At 53.1% G+C, this 20,394-nt stretch overlaps 1 protein-coding gene across 1 annotated transcript in view; it reads right to left on the bottom strand.

The window, feature by feature from the left end:
- The window catches only part of CEP164 (centrosomal protein 164), a 70,277-nt gene that overhangs the window by 12,494 nt on the left and 37,389 nt on the right, over positions 1-20,394 (bottom strand). The window contains exons 8-13 of the mRNA XM_052652450.1: positions 16,281-16,646; positions 15,284-15,364; positions 13,056-13,139; positions 8,699-8,784; positions 4,820-4,957; positions 1,249-1,458 (exon numbers count right to left, since the gene is read on the bottom strand). Coding sequence (XP_052508410.1) covers positions 1,249-1,458; positions 4,820-4,957; positions 8,699-8,784; positions 13,056-13,139; positions 15,284-15,364; positions 16,281-16,646 — 965 coding nt within the window. The remainder of the gene's footprint in view (positions 1-1,248; positions 1,459-4,819; positions 4,958-8,698; positions 8,785-13,055; positions 13,140-15,283; positions 15,365-16,280; positions 16,647-20,394) is intronic.

The raw sequence follows: 20,394 nt of genomic DNA, 5'->3' as shown, positions 1-20,394 counted from the left end.
AATGCTGGTTGAATTTGGGCAGTATCACCCAGGCCCAAACTACAAGCAAATTATCTGTGAGGGGTCCCTTATTCACAGACCGAGGTGGTGACCACCTCATCCCAAGCAGACAACCCTCACGTGGCCCCCACGTGACCAGGGACTGTCACGTGACCAGTGCTGCGCACTCAGGGAGTTCAAGCCTGAGAAAAACATGATTCAGAAGACAATCTCAGAAAAGCTTCTGCAGTGAATTCCAGAGCCAGAAAAGACTTCAGATAGTTTTCTATTTTCAGCTATCAACACCACTGCTCTCTTCCGTAATGATAGAAAATTTAAAGATCCTTCCTGCTAGATTCCCCCAGAACCCCTTTCTCTTTGTCCCAAGGCTAAATTTTACACATATCGCCACAGAATGGAAGGGTCTTTAGCAGTTAAGTCCTGCATTTTACAACGCTCTCCTCTCTTCATCTTACAACTAAACTCAGTTTCTTTGTTTTGTAACTAAAGAAACTAAGCGTCTGCCTGCCTGCCTGCCTTCTCATTCAAGAAATATTTGCTACAAGGTCAGTTGTGGCTTCCAGAAATTTCTACCAAGTGGTAATTTCCCAGTAGAGAGGAGACCCTACCTCTCAGAAAGGCTCATGTGTAAATAGAAACAGGATTCTTATGACTACTTTGAAGAGAGCCAGGCAAGGCACTGCCCACAGAGAAATCACTTGGTCAAGACCACTAACACTGTACTGATTTCAACTGAAAATACAGCCAAGAACCAGCTTTATTGAGCAACTATCAGGTTTCAGGCCCTGAGTCAGATACTTTTCAACAGGCTGGTTTTCACTACAATTTAGGAAGGCTCTGGGAGGCCGCTCTGAAGTTGGGGGGTTCGGGAAGGGACAGAAAGCATCAGTACAGCCCAGGGTGGCCAGGGAGAGAGGAGCCTGGTAGGGAGACATCACCAGTATTTCTTCCTAGGCACTGCCTCTCGAGGTAAGCTGAGTTGCACTCTGTTTGGGGAGGCCCCCTACCCCAAGTTCCAGGCGGCTGGAAGAGGAGGATGCCTGGGACCATCTATTCTTTGGGGTGCTCTCTGGCAGGGGGATCCGGGAGGGGTGACATAGGATGGACTCTGGTCAGCAGAGCCTGTGTTGGGCACGGGTCTCGGCCAGGGAGCCCACCCCTCCTCCACCTGGGCCACAGAGCAGTCATCCTGGAGGGGCCGGGCATCCCAGTGGCAGCCAGGGTGGCTGGGCCAGGGGGCGGCAGGACCTGAGCGCCTTCTCTTTCTGCTGGTGGAGTTGCAGGGCCTCCGCCTCCTCCTCCTGCCACAGCTTCTCCCGCAGTCGCTGCATCTTCTCTCGCTTGGACTCCAGGAGCCGTGTCTGTTCTTGCTCGAGTTCTCGGGCCACCGCCTCTTCCGTGGCCTCCAGCACAGCCTCTGAGAGCTGCTCCCGGGGAGCTGCGGGCTCTGCAGATCGCCTGCCAAGGGCAGGAGCACCATTTCACTCGGTTTACTGTTCACCCACCTTCTGGCACCAGGGTTTATACAGATACCGAACATCCCACACGGAGCCGTAACAGAGGGCCCCTGGTCAGGAGTCGTACGTGCACGTCAGGTCGCCCGAGGGCGAGCAGCAAGGCTACCCTCTCGAACACAAGGGCAGCATCTGTTCCACAGCAGTGGCCCCCAACCTTTTTGGCATCAGGAGCTGGTTTCATGCAAGACAATTTTTCCACAAACCAGGGGTACGGGGATGATCTGGCGATGATTCACAGGCATTACATTTACTGTGCACTTTATTTCTATTACTACTGTATCAGCTCCACCTCAGGTCATCAGGCATTAGATCCTGGAGGTTGGAGACCCCTGCTCTATACAATAAGTCCCACTCTGGCTGTGTGAGGGAGGGCCTGAGTGCCTAAGGAGCGGGGTGACGCATAGGAGGCTCTCAGGGGACTAAGTAGGTTGTAGCCCGAGTAAACACCCCGAGACATGGCTCAGGAGCTGGTGGCAGGAGAAGAGGGCAAACTTCTGTCCCTCGTGGACTCCTCCCGAGTGGATTCATGGCCCTGGTTCCATCTCCTACCAGGGTTCTCCCTGTTACTTGAGGCTCATGCCGGCAGTTTAGGAAGTCCGCAGAGGCTACTCCCTGACTCTCAAAACTGAACAGAGGTCAATGCTTATGAGTCAGCAGGAGAAGCAGCAGCATGTCCCCTAGCCCTGAGGCCCAGAATAATCCTTGGAGGCCCAGGAGTGCACAACCTCTTTCCACAATGCCAAGGAAGCCAGGCAGGAGACCCTTCCCTAAGCCAGAGCGAGCAGCAGCGGCACATCTGAAAGGCCAGGCTCTGTTCCTCAACAGTGCCACAGCTTCATCTGCTTAGAGTGAATTCACCGTGTGGAAATGGGTAAAAGGAACTCTAACTGGGATGCAAAAGGCAGGTGGTGAGATAGGGAACAATGGGATTGGTTAAAGAGATGTCTACAAAGTCATGAAGGCTGTTCTGTTGAGCACATTTTGGCTCCTGAAGGAAATAGCCAAAGAGAAACCCCAAGAACACTTTAAGCAATGGAAACGTAAGTAGGATAAAGTATTTTGCTTCCCAGAGTGGCTTTCCTAAAGCCAAGGGCGCGTGTGCAGGCCCAGGTCCTTAAATCTTACATTAGAAATTGGTCTGGCCACTGAAGCACCACCTTCTCCTGCGATGCTCAGCCTGTGGCAGGCCTGGCCCCGTGGCCGAGTGGACCACAGCAGCACGCAGGCAGGGTCTGAATCAAGGAGGGGTGGGGCCAGAGTTCGAGAAGGGGAGCCAGCCTGCAGGGGATACAGAACCCCCTCCGCCCTCAGCCCCCGCTCTGTAGCAGATGGAAGGCAGCGGGTGGGATCAGACTAGCACAGCAGAAGGAAACGAGGGCTCTGGAATTCTCTTCCAGCCCCTTGAGGCCAGAGACCAAGGAAACAGACAAAAGGCTACCGAAGTCTCTGAAATACCATTAAGATCCTTCCTAAAATCATGACTCGGACCAGAAATGGTCCTGAGCTCTGTCTTCAGTCCCCTTCTGCTCCCAAGCCCATCTCCCTCCTTTCAATTCCCGCTTCCTCTCAGTCCCCTGACGCAGCCCAGACTGATGCAGAAGTAAGATGTAGCCACCACCTCCTCTGAGAATCCCGCCCGGGAAAGAGCCTCCCCCCGAACCCTGCCACCGCCGCAGCTCTCCGCCTCATCAACCCTCCAACTCATTTCCAACCTGAGCTGAAGACATCTTTTTTTCCCTGAGACAGTCCCTTTTAATGTCTCCCTCCCCTGTGGGCTGCAGAGCTATGTGGGGCCCTAGGGACAGATGCTGCGGAGAGACAGAGCACCAGCTGGCGTGACAGCACGCACCCAGGCTGCACGCACCGCTGACCCTGCCTGCACGCCTGGCATGCAGGCAGACGGGGGCTGCTTTTCAGCGGGCCTCTTCACCGTGTCCCTGTTTTCAAGACTGAGTATCCCAAACTCCCAGCTTAGGTCCAACACTGTCAACAGTGAGGCTGAAAGATCTATGACATGCCTGGGAAATCAAAGCCTCCAGGGGAAGAGGCAGGTCTGATTTCTAGGCTACTCCTCAGGTATCACCATCAGTGAGACCCAGTTTCCAGCAGCGAGTGGCCAAGAGGAGGCTCAGCAGAATGTCGTTTCAGGCTGCCAGCCGAGTTACTCTGAGATATATGAGGGAAAGCAAGGAGGGACGGGCAGGGGGAGGGAGGAGAGGGAAGAGGGCTGTGGTACCCACCGTCCTGACAGGGCCGTGCCACCACTAAAACTCGGATCACTATCAGGGATTCTGTCTCCACTAATTTTCAACCCAGTAGTTTTTTTTTTACTTTTTATTTTACATTGAAGTGTTGTTAGTCCCTCAGTTGTGTCCGACTCTTTGCGACCCCACAGACTGTGCCGACCAGGTTCTTCTATTCTCCAGGCAAGAATGCTGGAGTGGGTAGCCATTCCCTTCTCCAGAGGATCTTCCTGACCCAGGGATCAAACCCAGGTCTCCTGCATTGCAGGCAGATTCTTCACTGTCTGAGCCATAAAGCCCATTTTATATTGTGGTATAATCAATCAACAGTGCTGTGACAGTCTCAGGTGGACAGCAAAAGGACTCAGCCATACTCCCCTAAACTCCCCTCCCATCCAGGCTGCCATATAACACTGAGCAGAGTTTCATGTGCTATACAGTAGGTCCTTGCTGGTTATCCACTGTAAATATAGCAGCATGTTCCTGTCCATCCCAAACTCTCTTAACTATCCCTTCTCCGCAACCATAAGTTCATTCTCTGTCTGCAAGTCTCTTTCTTCAGCACAGTGGTTTTAACCCATTTGCTTTCTCTCTCTACAAACACCTCAAGAAGGATGCTGGGAAGACAGAGGGAAGGATATGCTTATTTCCCAGACCCAGGCCTTCCAGCCATAGAGCCCACACGGCAGTCGCTGCTTGCTGGACCCGCCTGCACTCTGACCTCCCTGTGCTCCGAACTCCTCCTGATTCAGCTTGCCAACATCCATGTAGGTGACAGACCCTCCCAATCATGTTTTTTATTCTCTATATTTTACAGTGTTACAATATCTGAAGAAGTTGGCTGGTCAAGGAGAGGGTGCCCCTCCCCAGACCAGGCAATCCTTATAGAGAGCAAAGGGAATATGTCTTTCCTAAGCAAACCCACCCTACCATCTCCTAATCTATTTCCCATGCCCCAGATCACCCAGGACCGAGCCCCAGGCAACCAGAGACCATGCCAGAGCCCAAAGCCATCCAAAATTATCCAAACTTCACCCCCACACTCGCTCAAGTACTCACCCCGCCTCACCCATTGCTTCCCACGAAAACCCCAATAACAGCTCTGGGTCATGCTCTTCCTTCTCGCTTCTTTCCCCTCCTGACCAACTCTGGTCCTTCCCCACGTGGCCCCGCCTGGCATGGCATGCCCTCTTCTCTCTGGAAATATAAGGAATAAATTCTTTTAGTGGCATCGGCCTCTCCATGTTGTCACTCAGTCACCTCTGCAAATTAAAATTCCGTGGATACAAATGAGGCACAGAGTCACTCCCCCGAGAAACCCAGAGAACAAACCCATTCTTAAGGCAGCTGTAAAGGTCAATAGCAAAGAAGTTCTAGAGCCTGAGAAGACTTCAGGAAAGGAGCAGAAGACATCTCCTAAGAGCACCGTGTAAACTGAAACTGTGGGGTCAAGGAGAGGGCGGCCCAGCAGGGACAGCCTCACAAGGACGGGAGGAGAGACACAGAGAGGAAGTCTTGTCAGCCTGGGCAGCTGGGAGGAGCCTAACCGCACAACTTCTCTCCCAGAGGCCCTGGGAAAACCCTCTGACCCCTGACCTCTGCCCAGAGGGTCCTGTTTCTGAAGCCCGCTCACCTCCTGTCCTCATCATAAGCACCCTGATCTGGCTGTCCACAGCCACCAAGGAGATCAGGGAAAGCCCTGTCGTTCCTCAGGGGCAGCGCTGTCACAGTGGGCTGGACCACCCCCTGAAAAGGGGGCCAGCCCTTCTCCACATCACTCCTTCAGCACTATAGGAGAACATGCGTTCTCGGGTCCCGCCAGCCCTTGGCGACACTTGCTGTGAGTAATCAGTGCGTGAACCTGTCTCTGCTCAACAATCAGCCCCAATCCTGAAGACTCTTAATCCTTCTGTACTGCTCAGCTCACAGGCAGGAAAAACTGTATCACCCTGAAACCCTGACACCACGCAGGCAAAAGACACAGTGGCTGCGGACCAAGAGGCAGAAGTCAAGGGCTCCAGAGACTAGAATCCAGATCTAATTCCGCAATCAACTAGCAATGTGACCTTGGGCAAATCCCTTCACCCCTCTGAACCTCAGTTTCCTCATCTGTAACAGAGGTGAAAGAGGGGGAGAAGAGCTAAAAGGTTTCTAAGTTTCAGAAGTGTAACAATGCAGGTGAGCTGTGAACCCAGGCACAGAAGAGCTATATTGCGTCCTGGATAATTCCATTCAAATGAAGTTGGGAACAGGAAAAATGAATCTATGTGACAAGTGAGAAGAGTGGTGGCCTGGGGCAGGGGGACTAAGAGGGAAGGAGCCCAAGGAAGCTTACAGAAGGGACGGAAGTGTTCTCAAAGATCTGGGAGGCTGTGATACGGTGTGTGAAACGTGTTAGTCACTCAGTCATGCCCAACTCTTTGCAACCCATGGACTGCAGCCCACCAGGCTCCTCTGTCCATGGAATTCTACAGGCAAGGATACTGGAGTGGGTAGCCATTCCCTTCCCCAGGGGATCTGCCTGACCCAGGAGTTGAACCCAGGTCTCCTGCATTATAGGCAGATTATTTACTGTCTTGAGCCACCAGGGAAGCCTGTGACATGGTGCATATGTATATAAACATTCATTGACTTGTACAATTCATGTGTACATACAACCAGGTACACAAATACCTCAATAATTTTTTAAAGGAAAACAGGGCTTGATAGAACGGAAAACGTGGTTGACCAGGTTTCTGCTAAGGACCCAGAAGGTACTCTGCCCCCTCGCTTCCAGCCTCATACCCTAGGTGCTGATGAGGGGAGTCCTGGGGGCTGCTTAGGGGTCAAGGGTGCACACAAAACCAAGGGTACACTCACTTTCCTCCCACTCCACTCCTTGAGCCAGGGCCAGAGCGCCCTCTCCCCACCACCCAAGACGAGATGGGCACTAAAGCAATCCACACAGTGGAGGACAGGGACAGACATGGAAACTGGCCCTTACACCTCTGGAGAGCCTGGTGGGGTGGGGCTGACCGCCACCTTCTCCTCGGGCTCTTCCTGCCCAGGACCCGGCCCCTCGGCCTGGGAACGCCGTTCCTCGCCCCTCTGGTGGGCAGCAGGTGGGCTTGGGAGCGCCTCCCTTGACAGCAACAAGGAAGGAACTGCGTTAAAGCCAGAGGAAGGTGAGAGGCTCCAGGTGTACCCCACTTGGGGTCCAAGGGCTCTGATGGGGACAAGGGAGGAGGCAGCCCCAGCAACACGTGCCGTCTCAGGCCTCGGGTCTCAGCTCTACTCCCCACCTCCCCACACAGCAGGGGCTCTGGGGTGCTGCTGCTCTGCCTCCCCAGTGACTCAATTCAGCCAGGTGAGCTCTAAGGCCAGCATCCTCCTCTTCCTGCGGGAAGCCCGGGGCACTGCACCTCCCTGACCTGGGGCCCAGCACTGGCAGGGCTCCCTCTATCCGCCGGGCTTGCTGAATGACTAGCGGTGGGATGATCATGGGGAAGAAGGGGGCTGGCAGGTGGGGACCGGGAGACATGGCCAGCCCCCGGCAGGAACGGCCCAGCCCGGGTGACAGCAGACTCTGCCCTAGGCCCTGGCAGGGGGCGGCTGGGTCAGCAGAGACACCTCCCGTGCCAGAGTTTCTAAGCTCCCCTAAACAGCCTGTGCACCCCGATTGTAGCTACAGGCTGCAGACGAGGAAGAGGCAGAGTTCCTCCCTCCCTAGTTCATGTGAAGCACTAACCAGAAACCTCCACTGCTGCTGCTTAGGCTGCAAACCTGCCCCCTGCTCGCCCCACCTCTCCAGACCCACTGCCCCACAACCCTGGGAGGCTTCCGGCCGCCCCTTACCTCTGCAGGGAAACAGAGGGTGGGGGGCTTCCCAGAGAGCCCTCCTCAGGCTCTGCTGCCTCCTTCTGCTCAGGCTGCCCCTCTGGGGCCTGTGGAGGCCCTGCGTCGGTGACCCGGCTGTGAAGGAGACTCTGGAGCCGCTCCCCATGCAGAAGAGGGGGAGATAACCTAAGCAGAGAGCAGAATCAGGGCCTCCACTCAGACAGCAGCAGCAGAACTGCAGAGTGGAGGACGTGGACCCAGGTCCATGCCTCCTCCGGGCTGGACCCCAGTCCTGGCCCCACCTCCATGGAGGGCAACACAGCCAGAAAAGCAGGACAGAGAAGCTCCCTACTGAGCTCGCCCTCTGCCTGCACTGGACTCAGCCCTCCCAGGTCCATGGGCTGCATTTGCGTGGCCCAGGAGTGACATCTGGCCACACTCACAGGTGTATCTATCCCCACCATCTCTGGGGTCTGGGAGTTGGGGAAGTGATGGAAGAATTGAGCAGAAAGAGGGAGAAAAACAGAAGCCAGGCTCAAATGGTCACTCTATAGAAAATGCATGAAGCTGTAGCTTTGAGGAAATAAAAATGCTGATAGCTTTCAAAGGTTCAAAAAGTAGAATGACCACCCCCTTCCCCTGCCAGGGTGGCAACCCTTCTCTTTCATGGGCCCAGGCCTGAGAAGCTGGAAGCCCCTGTCTCTCAATCACACACACACACACACAGCTGCAGCCATTTCTGAAGTGGCTAGGCCTGGCTCAGAGCTCTAAGCTGCAGCACCGATCCTCTAGCATGGTCCCCCAGACCTCCAGCAGAGTATCCAGCCCTGACCCATGACCAAGGACACACGAGGCTGCATCCAATCGGGTGAAGAGGACAGAGCCCTGGCCCACAACGGGGCTGTGGGCACAAAGTCCCACCAAACGCTGCAGCAGTACCTCCCACTCCTGTCTTGGTCTGAGTGACGCGCACACACACACAAACTCTACAAGGCCATCCAATCAGTTCCTCACCTGCCTTCAGCCAGGAGCACACTGAGACACGTAGACCAAAGGCAGGAATTCTGGCCCCAAGTCCACGCCACCCCAAAGTCCCCAGGGGCCGCCTCCCATGCACGGTACCTCTCCAAGCCTCCGGACCGCTTGCTCTGCAGCGCCTCTTGGCTGGACCGGCTGGCATCCTTGTCTTCTCTTCCCAACCTCTGGGCCTGCAGACAAGTAGCAGTGGAAAGTGCTCACTGGGGTGGGGGGTCTGTACTGACGCCCATGCCAGGAGGGGCCACTGAGAGGTGGCTCTTGGTGAGGGAGGGCCCCTTGGAATGCAGAAGAGAAGGACTGTCTGCTGTACAGTGAAGCCCCTGCAGCTCTGGCTAAGCCCCAAGGCTCACAGCTGCTCCCAGGGCTGGCCTTGCTGCCCTGGGGAGGATGAGTCAGACAACACAGCCACTGCAGGCAGAGTCAGAAGCCACAGGCTGAAGGAGGACACACAAGAAAAAGAAAATCCTGCCTCCTGCAGGTGGAAACATTCACTGCCAGCTGCAGAGAGAAAGCAGAGACGTCCGTGAACAACCCAAATCCACGGGCCCCCGACCGCCAGAGCCACCGGTCATCAGGAATGCTGAAATTCAGTGAGCAGGACTGGGGACAGCAGACAAAGGGCATCAAAGAGGAAGGATCCTGGAGAGATGGAGACGTGGTAAAACGAGAGACAGCTATACTCCAGATGAGAAGGGCACTGCGAGGGCAACCTGAAGGGAGGAAGACGGAGCGCTCCTTTGCACCATTCTGAGATCCCCCGACACCCAGGTGCCCTCAGTAGACAATGATGCCCTCTTCCTACTCAGGAATTATACCTGCCAGACAGTGCAAAGAAGAAACGAAAAGAGTCAGCCCAAACCTCGTTTTAAAGTTTGGGTTTCTGGGCAAAGTTAGCAAGCTGGTGAAAATGACTGCTCTTAATACATTCACCAATTTTCTGCAGGGGTAAGGTTACAGGGGTGGAGCAGTGCTGTCAGCCTGGACTTAACCCTTAGTTCCAGCACCTCCTCCACTGCAAAATGGGATCGCAGAGCTTCCCTTGGGTTTCCCCGGTGGCTCCATGGTAAAGAATTCGCCTGCAGTGGAGGAGAAGAGACATGGGTTCGATCCCCAGGTCGGGTGGCTCAGTGGTAAAGAATTCGTCTGCCAGTGCAGGAGACACAGGTTCCGTCCCTGAACCGGGAAGATCCCACACACCCAGAGTAACTAAGCCTGTGCGCCACAACTATTGAGACTGTGCCCTAGGGCCCGGGAGCCGCAACTACTGAAGCCCCCGCACCCTAGCGCCCGTGCTACATGCAACAAGAGAAGTCACCGCAATGAGAAGCCCAGAGCCTGCAGCTAGAGAGGGGCCCCTCTCGCCACAACGAGAGAAGAGCCTGCACACCAGTGAAGACCCAGCACAGCCAAAGGTAAATGAATAAATTTATTTTTAAAAAAATGAGATAGTGAGCCACAGTGCATAGGGCTTCTAGTGGGGCCCAACTCCGGCCCAAAAAAGGCAAGCCACAAACACAGCTCTCCTCACACTCCTCCCCCTTTCCCCCAGCCTGGGGGTAAAAAAAAAAAAAAAAGAAACCCAGCTTCGCCAGTGCCAGTCCCCATCCTAGGACCTGCACTCCTTCTGTCACACTCACAGGGGCCCCGTCTGTTCTGGGACACGAGGGTTAACAGGAGAGGTGGGGCTGGAGACAGCCCACTCCATCTTCCCCGGCGGGGTTCCGGCCGGGCTGGCACACCTCCGTGTCCCCACCCCCGTGCCCGCAGCCCCCCACGCCTCTCCACTGGCAGCCTGAGCCCCGGCAGCTGTGGCCGACTCTGCCATCTGGATGGGTGAGGAAGGGCAGGGTCTGGACTAAAAGCCAGCTCCCCCAAATTACATTAAAAATAGAAACGCTGCCTGGGAGTGCCTCCCGGTGCCTGCAGCAGAAGGGCTCCCTGCCAGCGCTGCCATTCCTGATCGCATCAGCCGGGCAGAGCCCACAGACAATGGCGGGGCGGGCGTCCTTCTCCCGCCCTGCCTCCTCCCCTTCCAGGGCTCAACTTGCAACTTGTCTTCCTACAGATCACACCACACTCAGCAGAGAGCACCCCCCTCCCACAGGCCAATCTATTTCACAAACTAAAATATAAGATGGGTAACAAAGTACAGTGGTCGTAATAAATATTGAAGGGCTGAGCCCTGAATCAGAAAGGATGAGCTGCAGACAATGTCTGTTTCCTTCTTGATTTACCTTTCTGCTAGAGACTCAACCAGCCCTGAGGCAGAGAAAAGGGGACACCTTGGGCAAGTACCCACACAGAGGCCCTTTGAGCAGAGTTTTACTTGCTCCATAGAACTTTCTGCCCCAGAAAGGGAGTCAAAGGAACCAGACAAGGCCATCAGGCACATCAGCACTCTTGTGAACGAGGAGACACATGCCTGTTCTAAGCCTCTGGCCTAAGACTGCTCAGGACACCCCTTCCCTAACCTAAACTCAGCTCTGGGGTTCTGTTTTTGTTCACAATTCAGTCTTCACTTGAGTAAATCACAGGGACTTCCCTGGTGGTCCACTCTTTTTAAAAGCCTCCCAAGGAAATCTGTTTTTTTTTCCCTTGTGGCTCAGCTGGTAAAGAATCCGCCTGGGTTCGATCCCGGGGTTGGGAAGATCCCCTGGAGAAGGGAAAGGCCACCCACTCCAGTATTCTGGCCTAGAGAATTCCACGGACTGTGTAGTCCATGGGGTCACAAAGAGTTGGACATGACTGAGTCGGACATGACCAAGTGACTTTCACTTTCTTTCACTTAAGGATTCTAATATTGGCCAGATTTTCGAATCAGAGCAATGGAAAATCACCTTGCCTGGCCAACTCAGTAACCTTCCCACTTAACCTGCTGCCAAAGGTACCTCACCAATCACCTGCTCCAAACCCTTCCTGACGAACACCACCTGGCCTTGTCTGTGCCTTTACAGACCTCCAGTGCTGCAAACAGTGGGCAGGCAGTGAGGGGGAGAAATCCAGTGCCCAGCAGGGACCCGGTGGCTAAGCAGTGGCCCAGGAAGGCTTATCAGCCAGAGCTGAGATGTCAGGCTCCAATCAACCGGACTCACAACTCTACCCCGACTCAGGACTGGCTTCACTAAGGGCTCCCAGGCTTGATTCACATTAAATACCTTGTTTGTTTCACCCAAACCAAATGCCCCCTCAAACCTGCAGAGACCACATGTCAGAACCTCTGTCCTCTCAATAATCCCACAGAGGCAAAAGTGATGTTGGCATTTATGTTTTACAGATTTTTTTTAAGGATGGCCATTCCAGCCAGTCTGAAGTGATACCTCATTGTAGTTTTGATTTGCATTTCTCTAATAATTAATGATACCAAGTACCTTTTCATGTATTTGTTGAACATCTGTCTGTCTTCTTTGAAGAAATGTCTGTTTAGGTCTTTTGCCCATTTTTTGATTGGGTTCTTTGATTTTTTGGTTATTGAGCTACATGAGCTGTTTTGTATATTTTAGAGATTAATCCCTTGTCAGTTTTGTTTGCAAATATTTGCTAGTGTTTCACCATGATATTGGTGCTTGTTTTGAGAAAAAAAAAATTTTTAGTCATGTTAAATAAATGGCTTCCTTAATGCTATTATTTTTAGAAATCAATATTAAATTTTTATCAAATACCTTTTGATCTCAAAGTGATCAGAAGGTTTTATCCTCTGATTCACAGATATCATGAAATATATTTAGAAGATTCATAATATTAAACCATCCTTCAATACTAAAAGAAAAAATTAAAAAATGACCTTGGCTTCAAGCTCCTTGAGGACAGGACCTGTGTCTGAGTCATCTTTCTCCCCTACTCTGCGTTCAACGACACCCATGCCTGCCCAGAGCTTACATCTGGCAGGGGAGACAGAAAACCAGAAAACAAAAACAGAAGCGCTAAGGGAAGCAGAGGGAAGGATTGATTCATCCTGCATGGAGGAGGTGACGTCAGAGGTGTGCCTCCAAGACCAAGAAAGAGCTCTCGGGGCATAAGAGGAGGCAGCTGGCAGGCAGGGTGGTGAAGCGGTGGATGGTGTGGCCCCGGGAAATGGTGAGTGGTGGGCACAGCCAGGACATGGCAAGTGGGCTGAGGACATGACTGCAGAGGTTGAATGGGCCAGGTTAGGAAGTGCCATGAAGTCCACAAGCTGCACAGTGCTTTTTTGCACAGGCTCAAATGGTCAGCCCTCAGGTGCTAAATGAATAGATGAAGAGACAAAAACGGGGCGGGGGGGCAGGGAATGCCCTTAATTCACGGCAGCAACAGAGCATGAATGCCCCATCGCAGGCACAGTCAGGGCCTTGCCTTGATGAATCAGAAGGGAGAGAACTCCCAGAAATGCACCCTGGGATGGGCAAGCCTCAGCTCTTGATTATCCCCCAAAATGAGGCCCCAGCCCAGCCCCAGAGAGACTCACCTCCCAGTGGGCTCCATCCAGGACGGAGGAGTGCACGTCCACATTCAGCAGGTGCTCTGAGATCTGGCTGCGGAAACCGACGTCCTGGAGATGGTGGAGACAGGAAGGTCAGCTCTCCCCTCATCACGGTCAGTGCCCACCAGAGATCAGGGCCTCTCCTCCACCCCCACCTTCCCGAAAGACGCCTACCACGTGCCAGACACTGTGCCAAGCATTCCAACACCTACTCACTAACCTCATCTTTAAAATAACACTGGGCTTCCCTGGTGGCTCAGACAGTAAAGAATCTGCCTACAATGCAGGAGACCGGGTTTGATCCCTGGGTCAGGAAGATCCCCTGAAGCAGAAAATGACAACCCATTCCAGCATTCTTGCCTGGAGAATCTTATGGACAGAGGAGCTTGGCGGGGCTACAGCCCATGGAGTCACAAGAGGAGGACACGACAGAGTGACTGACACTTTCGCTTTCCTTCAAAATAACTCTGCGACTGGATGGAAAGGTATGTGGTAAAGCAACTACGGTATATTGCTCACTGAAGACTCTAGGGGGTAAGAATGTAGGTATTTGCTATAAAATTCTTTTAATTTTTCCATACGGTTGAAATTTTTCATAATCAAATTACAGGGGAAGAAAGTAACCCAATGAGACTGTCCTCTTATTTTTATCTCACAGAGTAGGAAGCCGTTTGAGAGCCCATGTAACTTGCCCAAGGTCATGCATCTGTTAAGCAGCAGGGCTGGGGGTCAGATGTGTCCTGGGCCGACTCCAGAGCCCAAGCTCTTTGCCTGACATGTGCTGCAAAGCAAGTCACTTTCCAGCTGTCTCTCCCTCCTGGCGCCTGACAGGAGGCCTAAGTGCCCAGAAGATCCGTGGGCAGGTAGGAAACAGGGCTTGCCAGGCCCCTCCCAGCGGGTTCTTTCCCCTTCCCATACAGGTGCCCCTCTGGACAATGGGGATGGATCAGCACCACTTTCTCCACTGGCTTCTCTTTGGGATGGGCAGCAAGGGCCCACGCAGGTGCCAGCTCCCTGCTGCCCTCTGGCTGCTGCAGAGCCAGGACCCCTCCCCCTCCGAACCCAGGAGCCCCTCTGGGCTAGGTGATGGATTGCTACCCGACAGCACGCTAACAGGGACAGTTCTGTCATCAGCCCTGATGAATGGCGGGACGCCCAGCCAAGGTCTGGTCCTGCTGGCCATGGCTTCCTCCTCCACCCACTCCCGTAAAGAAGAAAAATGCTGACAGACACACTTCTCCACAGGGCGACTCCCCGAGAAGGGCCAGAGCCCTTGCTTCAGAGAGCTCTGTGGCACGGTGACTCTTCGTGATGGTTTCCGCCAACAGTGACTTTGCCTCCCCTTCCTAGCTTGTGGGTTTTCTTTGTGGATGACATTTTGCTTTCAGCGTGAGTTCTACTCCACTCAATGCAGCTGCCATCTGGCCCCTTAAGCCCATGGCTCAGCGAGGGGCTTGAGCACACACAGCCTCCTAATTCCTCTGCACGCCCTCGTATCACTGCTGCTCATCCCTGACCCTCTCCCACTAATCCCTTCCCTTTGATCTGCCTCCTCCAAACAGATGGAGCATGATTTCTGGAAGAAACTCTCTGCCAAAAAGCACCCCAGACTACTCCCCTTAGATACAAACCTGGCAAGTGAAGCCAGGATTCGGGAGGCTCAGTGGAAGGTGGAAGGGCTGGAACAAAGACACCGTGGATAATGGCATTCCAGAGGAGTCTTCACTTTGGAAATGACCACACTTCAACACACTTCTGGTCAGAGCCTGAGGACTGGTCCTTCCTTGCCACAGTTCAGTGATCCCATAAACACATACACACACAGTCTCCAATCTCCTACACGCATATAATGCTCTTGTTAAGAGCCCAGAGGCCATGATCTCATATGATCTCACAGGCAGTTCATGCAGCAGTAGCAGCAGTAGTAATAACAACTATGCTTGCTTAATATCCATATGCTAATAATGGATATACGCTTTACCCCACCTTCTTCTCACAACAAACCTAAAAAGTAGGTAGTGTTATCCTTAGTGGGGCGAGCTGAGGAAATGGAGTTAGAGAAGACCCAAGCGTGAGTCCTAACTTCCCCACTTACAAGCTGTGAGATGCTCGGCAAATTATTTAACCACAGTAACTCGCATATCCATGTTCTTTATCACTACTCTGCTGCCCACCGCCCCACCCCCCAACTCCCATCTCAGACTCAGACTCACCAAGCCAAGGAAGGACCTGGGGTCAGAAGCAGTGGAGTCTGAGAGCTGTAGTTGCTTCCCGGGTTCACTGATCTCCGACTCCTGGGAAGACAGACACAGAGAAGTCCCCAGAGCAGAAGACAGAGGGTTGTTACCAGCCTCCACAGCGCCCACACAGGGCTGAACCCAAACCGAAATCCACCTCCTCTGGAAAACCTGAAAGAGGCCTGTGGACCTTCCCATCCCCAGCCCCCAGCCCATTCAGGCTGGGCAGCCCAGTAGGGGCAACACTCTACACGTGGAGGGACAGCCAAGTGAAGCACAGTGGGAGGTGGTTAGAAAGTCAGCGGTGGAGAAGTCTGATGCTCTCCTAGAAAAACATGACGAGAGCATCTTTTCCAGAAAGCAGTGAAAAGCTCTTTAATGAATTCCCTCACCATCCCCTGGAGGAGGAGCAGGACTGAGGGTTGGAAAATGAAGACACCAAATGCTCTCGCCCCTGGCTCCTATGTCTGTCCATCTGGGTCACTGGCCTCATCTTGCCAAGCAAGACTTCCTGTAACCTGACTGACCAGTGCTGGGGCAGGACACGCCCAAATGTGCCCCGCCTCCCACCTCCCTCAATGCCTCCTCTCTTTATAGGGACATAAGATGCAACCAGGAATAACTCAAAACTGATGTCAAGAAGTAGGAGAGGGAGGTGGGAAACGGCGAGAGGAAGTAAGTGGGAGCCCAGAAGAGCATGAATATCCCAGGAGGGTGCCTGTGGAAAAGCAAATGTCTGCTCTGAATTTCTAGTGCCAGCAGGTATGGAGTTTCATTCAGGATTTTACTGCCTGCTGGGTCTGGGCATATTTGTCACAATTAAGGGTTCTGGCTGATGTTGACAGCCCATTGCAGGGTCTGCAAATGAAGCTTCTGACTCAGTAATAAAGATGAAAAGAGAGAAATGTGCTCTGGGCTCAAGAGAGCAGAGAGGGCTGGAGCCAGCAACTGCCCGTGGGACCAAGTGACTTACTTCACTCGCCTCTGATCTGCTCTCTTTCGGGACAGAGGCCTCCTCCTTTGGCTCCTCTGCTGCCTCTTCCTTCCTGGAACCCTCCTCTCCTGCGTCCACCGGGTTCTCTGGTGCCTCTTTTTCAGTGGTATTGGCAGGCTGATCACCTCCGGGGTCCACCACACTTCCGGACGTCCCAGCATCCTTCTCATTCTTTCCCTTTTCTGGGAGCCAACTTGCCTCTCTTCGCTGTTGCTCTTTGCTGTCAGCACTGCTCAGGCTGCTGTCTGCACCTTGACTGAAGGGCTTGCCAGAAGTAAGGGGGCCGGCAGCATCGGAATCAAGAGAAACGTCCTTCTCCTCTGGCTGGCTTGCTCTTGGAGACTCCTAAGGAGCAGCCAACAGCGTCAGAAGGGAAGATGTCAGAAATTAATGCAAGGAGTTTGGAGACTTGATAAAACAGAACTGCCATTGTTCCCTGAGGCCTGCAGTTCTGAAACCAGTGGTTATCCCATACCTCAAAAGCTTTTAAAAACAGACTCCTGGCTCCAGCCCAGATCCACTGACTCTGAACTTCCATGTGAACCTGGATACACCCAATCTGACGCCCCTCCACTGAAGGGCTTGGAATCCAGAGCGCTGGACAGTGCCTGACTCTGTGACAACCCATCACATCCTCAAGTAATAAATCTGTCTCATTCTAGTCCCACTGGCCAAACCATAAGATTGCAGGCTCAGAAGTCAATACTTGTTTCTGATAATGATAACAGAGAACCGCATGAGAGAAAAGTCCAGAGCTTGTGTTTTTCATTTTTAAAAGGTAGCAGGGAAGAAATATCGAGAGGGTGCCCCTTCTCCATAGCAATGAGAGAAGGTGCTCCCTAAAGCACCATCCCCCCACCTGCCACCAGGAGGCTACACAAGCAGCCCGGGAGCCAGGCTCCTCTGCTGGAGGACTCTCAAGTGAGTCCTCTGGGCAAGAGGTGCCAGATGGGGTGAGGTGTGTAGGAGACTGACGGGGGGAAATGCCCATAAGAGGACACGGAAGGTGGGGAGAGGCCTGGCAACACAGGTCTGAGATCTGTGGCGGGAGAGAGGGAAGGAGGGGGCCGGAGGAGGAGAGCCTCGGGCCACAGCCCAGGTCTGAGAGGGTCTCCAGCCCTGTGGAGAGTCCCGCAGTCATCAGGCAGAATGGCCCTGCTCTGGGGCCTGCTGCACCACCACCGACACCTTCAACAAGCCGAGCCCTGGCACGAGCCGGGGCAGATCAAAGGTGCAGGAGCTGCAGGCCGTCAGTCCACCAAGGTCCCCTCTGCAGAGTCTCTTCACAGGAGACGGGAGCAGCACACCTCTACAGCTGCCCACCCTGCTTCTCACTCACAAAGCCCATGGGAAAGACCTAGAGACGAGACCTAGGAAAACGCTAAGAGCTGCCACAAGAAGAAAAGGAACCCCCACCCTTGGAAACACAGCCAGCGATCTCTCCTGGGCTCAGGCAGAGAAGACCACCTCCCAGAAAACATCTGGCCTGACACTTGGGCCGTCAGTGAGAACAGCTTATGGGCAGGGACTTTTGAGACCTCTTAACCCCTGACTCTGGAGACTCCAACAAGAAGCCCGATAACCAAAGTACAGAGGGCCAAGGAGAAGCCCCAAATCCAGCATTCACCCATGCCGTCTGTTAAAGGATCCACTGAACTCAAAGCTGTGACCACCCACTGTGGGTCTGGCAGCCGACCAACCAGCCCACCCAAACTTTTCAAGGATGGTGGAGAGAGAGACGCAGCAGAGCGCCTTCAGAGCCCAGCTTTGGGGGACAGAACACCCAGGTTTCAAATCTTGGCTCCATGCTTCCAGGGACCTCGTGCAAACTAAATTTTCTGTGCCTCAGTTTCTTCCCCTAAAATGAGGGGGTATCATAAGGCCTATCTCATGGGATTGTTGGGAAGATTAAATGAGTTAATGCTCATCAAATGAGTAAAGAGCAGAGAACTGTACCTGGACACTGCAAGCGCTCTGTAAACGCTAACTCATTTTTTCGTGTGCTTATTTGGCTGTACCAGTCTTACTGTGGCAGGCAGGATCTTGGATCTTCATTGCAGCATGCAAGATCTTTTTCAATTTTTTTAAATTGCAGCATGTGAACTCTTAGTTGTGGCAAGTAGGATCTTAGTTCCCTGACCAGGGATCAAACCCAGGCCCCGTGCGTTGGGAGCACATGCTGTCTTAGGCACTAGACCACCAGGGAGCTCTTGAAACCTCATGTTTTATGATGAGACCCACACGTTCATTCACTGAGCCCCTTCTCAACCCTGCCATGGGGACCCAAATACGAAGACCTATCCTGCCCTCAAGGAATTCAGCTGGGTCTGGAGAAAAGTGAAACATCCCTGGTGGCCCTGGCTATGAGCCTTGACTGCCGGGAGCAGAGGGCACGGGACACAGTGCTGCTGCTGTCATCAGCCCCAGCCTGTACCCAGGGAGGGAAGCGGAGGCTGAACAGAGAAGGGGTGGGCTTCCCTCACGCCCTGGCCGCACCAAAGCACGGTGCCCTCCAGGGCTGCCCGCCCTCCCGACACCCCAACTGCAGCGTGGAGGAAGTCCGCACAGTCGGCTCCTCCCTCCTCTTTGAGAGGCATCTGCAGGGCAAGGCCAGGCCTCCTCACCTCAGTGTCCCCACAGCGGCCAGCTCTCAGCAGTGGCCAGCATGCGGTGACTGGTCAGGGGCTCACGGAGGATGTGGGTAAAAAAGGTGTGGCACGTGTATATAATGGACTCTCTATTACTCAGCCATAAAAGGAATGAAACCGCGCCATATGCAGAGACGTGGATGGACCCAGAGACTGTTACACAGAGTGAAGTCAGTCAGAAAGAGAAAAACAAATAGTGTATATTAATGCATTTATGTATAATCTAGAAAAAGGGTATAGGTGGTCTTCTTTGCAAAGCAGAAAGAGAGACAGACACAGAGGACAAACGTATGGATACCAAGCAGGGAGTGGGGGTTGGGACTGACGTATATACTCTATTGATACTATGTAAACAGCAGGCAACTAATGAGGACCCACTGCACAGCACAGGGAACAGGGGCGTGCTGCACAGCACAGCTCAGTGCTCCGCGGTGGCCTAAACGGGAGGCAAATCCAAGGGAGGGAGTCCACGTAAACACAGAGCCGATTCACTCTGCCGTACGGCAGAAACAAACACAACACTGTAAAGCAACTATAATCCAACAAAAATTAATGAAAAATCTTATGGAGGAGAAGAATGTGGGGGTGTCTTGGGGGGAGTGAAAGGTGTCTGGCCCAGCGAGCAGGACCAATCCTCCCTGGCCATGCTCATCTCCTGATGAAAGATGGGCAATAGACCTCTGATTGGAGGACAGAGAGGGTATCGGACCACAAGTTCACGTCTCCTCGCACAGCTCACAGCCCTTCTCACCCAGCCCTGCCTGCTCCTCTGAGGTCATCTGAAGCCACACACATCCTGCCTGCAAACAAACATCACACTATTTCCCTGCTCTGCCATGCATATCCTTAACATACACACAGAATCTACCCTGACAAGCTCCCACTGGTCCTGACAGCATCACCTCTTCCAGGAAGCCTTCCTGAATTCAGCCTGCCCCACCCTTTTGCACAACCGCTACTGTACTATAACGGCTGACTTCCTTGCCTGTGACCCCCACCACATCAGCTCCCTAATATCCTCAGTGCCTTCTGGCACATACAAATTGCTCAGTCAGTGTTTGGGACGCAATTTTTAAAAATGATTAAGTGCATCAACACAGAGAGAGGAATTCCTACTCTGTAAAGTGGTACCTACTTTACAAAGCTATACAGAGATCAGATTATATTTGTCACGGTGGTTATGAGATGGAAAATAGCTAAACAAAAGTCAACTATGGATATTCACAATGATGGAAAAACAAGTACGCTATCAAAAACCAGAGGACACCAGATCCACGTGGAGATTCCCATTCTTACACATGAGAGAATACGGCCAGACGGCAAGAATGTCAGGCCCAGGCTACGCCACTCTCAAGCCTTCAAAAGAAGAGCGTTTCATGACAGAGCTGAACCTATTCTGTCTATCTAAAGAGTAAAATATTAAAACATGGCTAACATTAAAATAA

The sequence above is a fragment of the Budorcas taxicolor genome, chromosome 15 (assembly GCF_023091745.1).
Source record: "Budorcas taxicolor isolate Tak-1 chromosome 15, Takin1.1, whole genome shotgun sequence".
Lineage (NCBI taxonomy): Eukaryota > Metazoa > Chordata > Mammalia > Artiodactyla > Bovidae > Budorcas > Budorcas taxicolor.
This window is presented reverse-complemented; position numbering and strand designations above follow the sequence as displayed.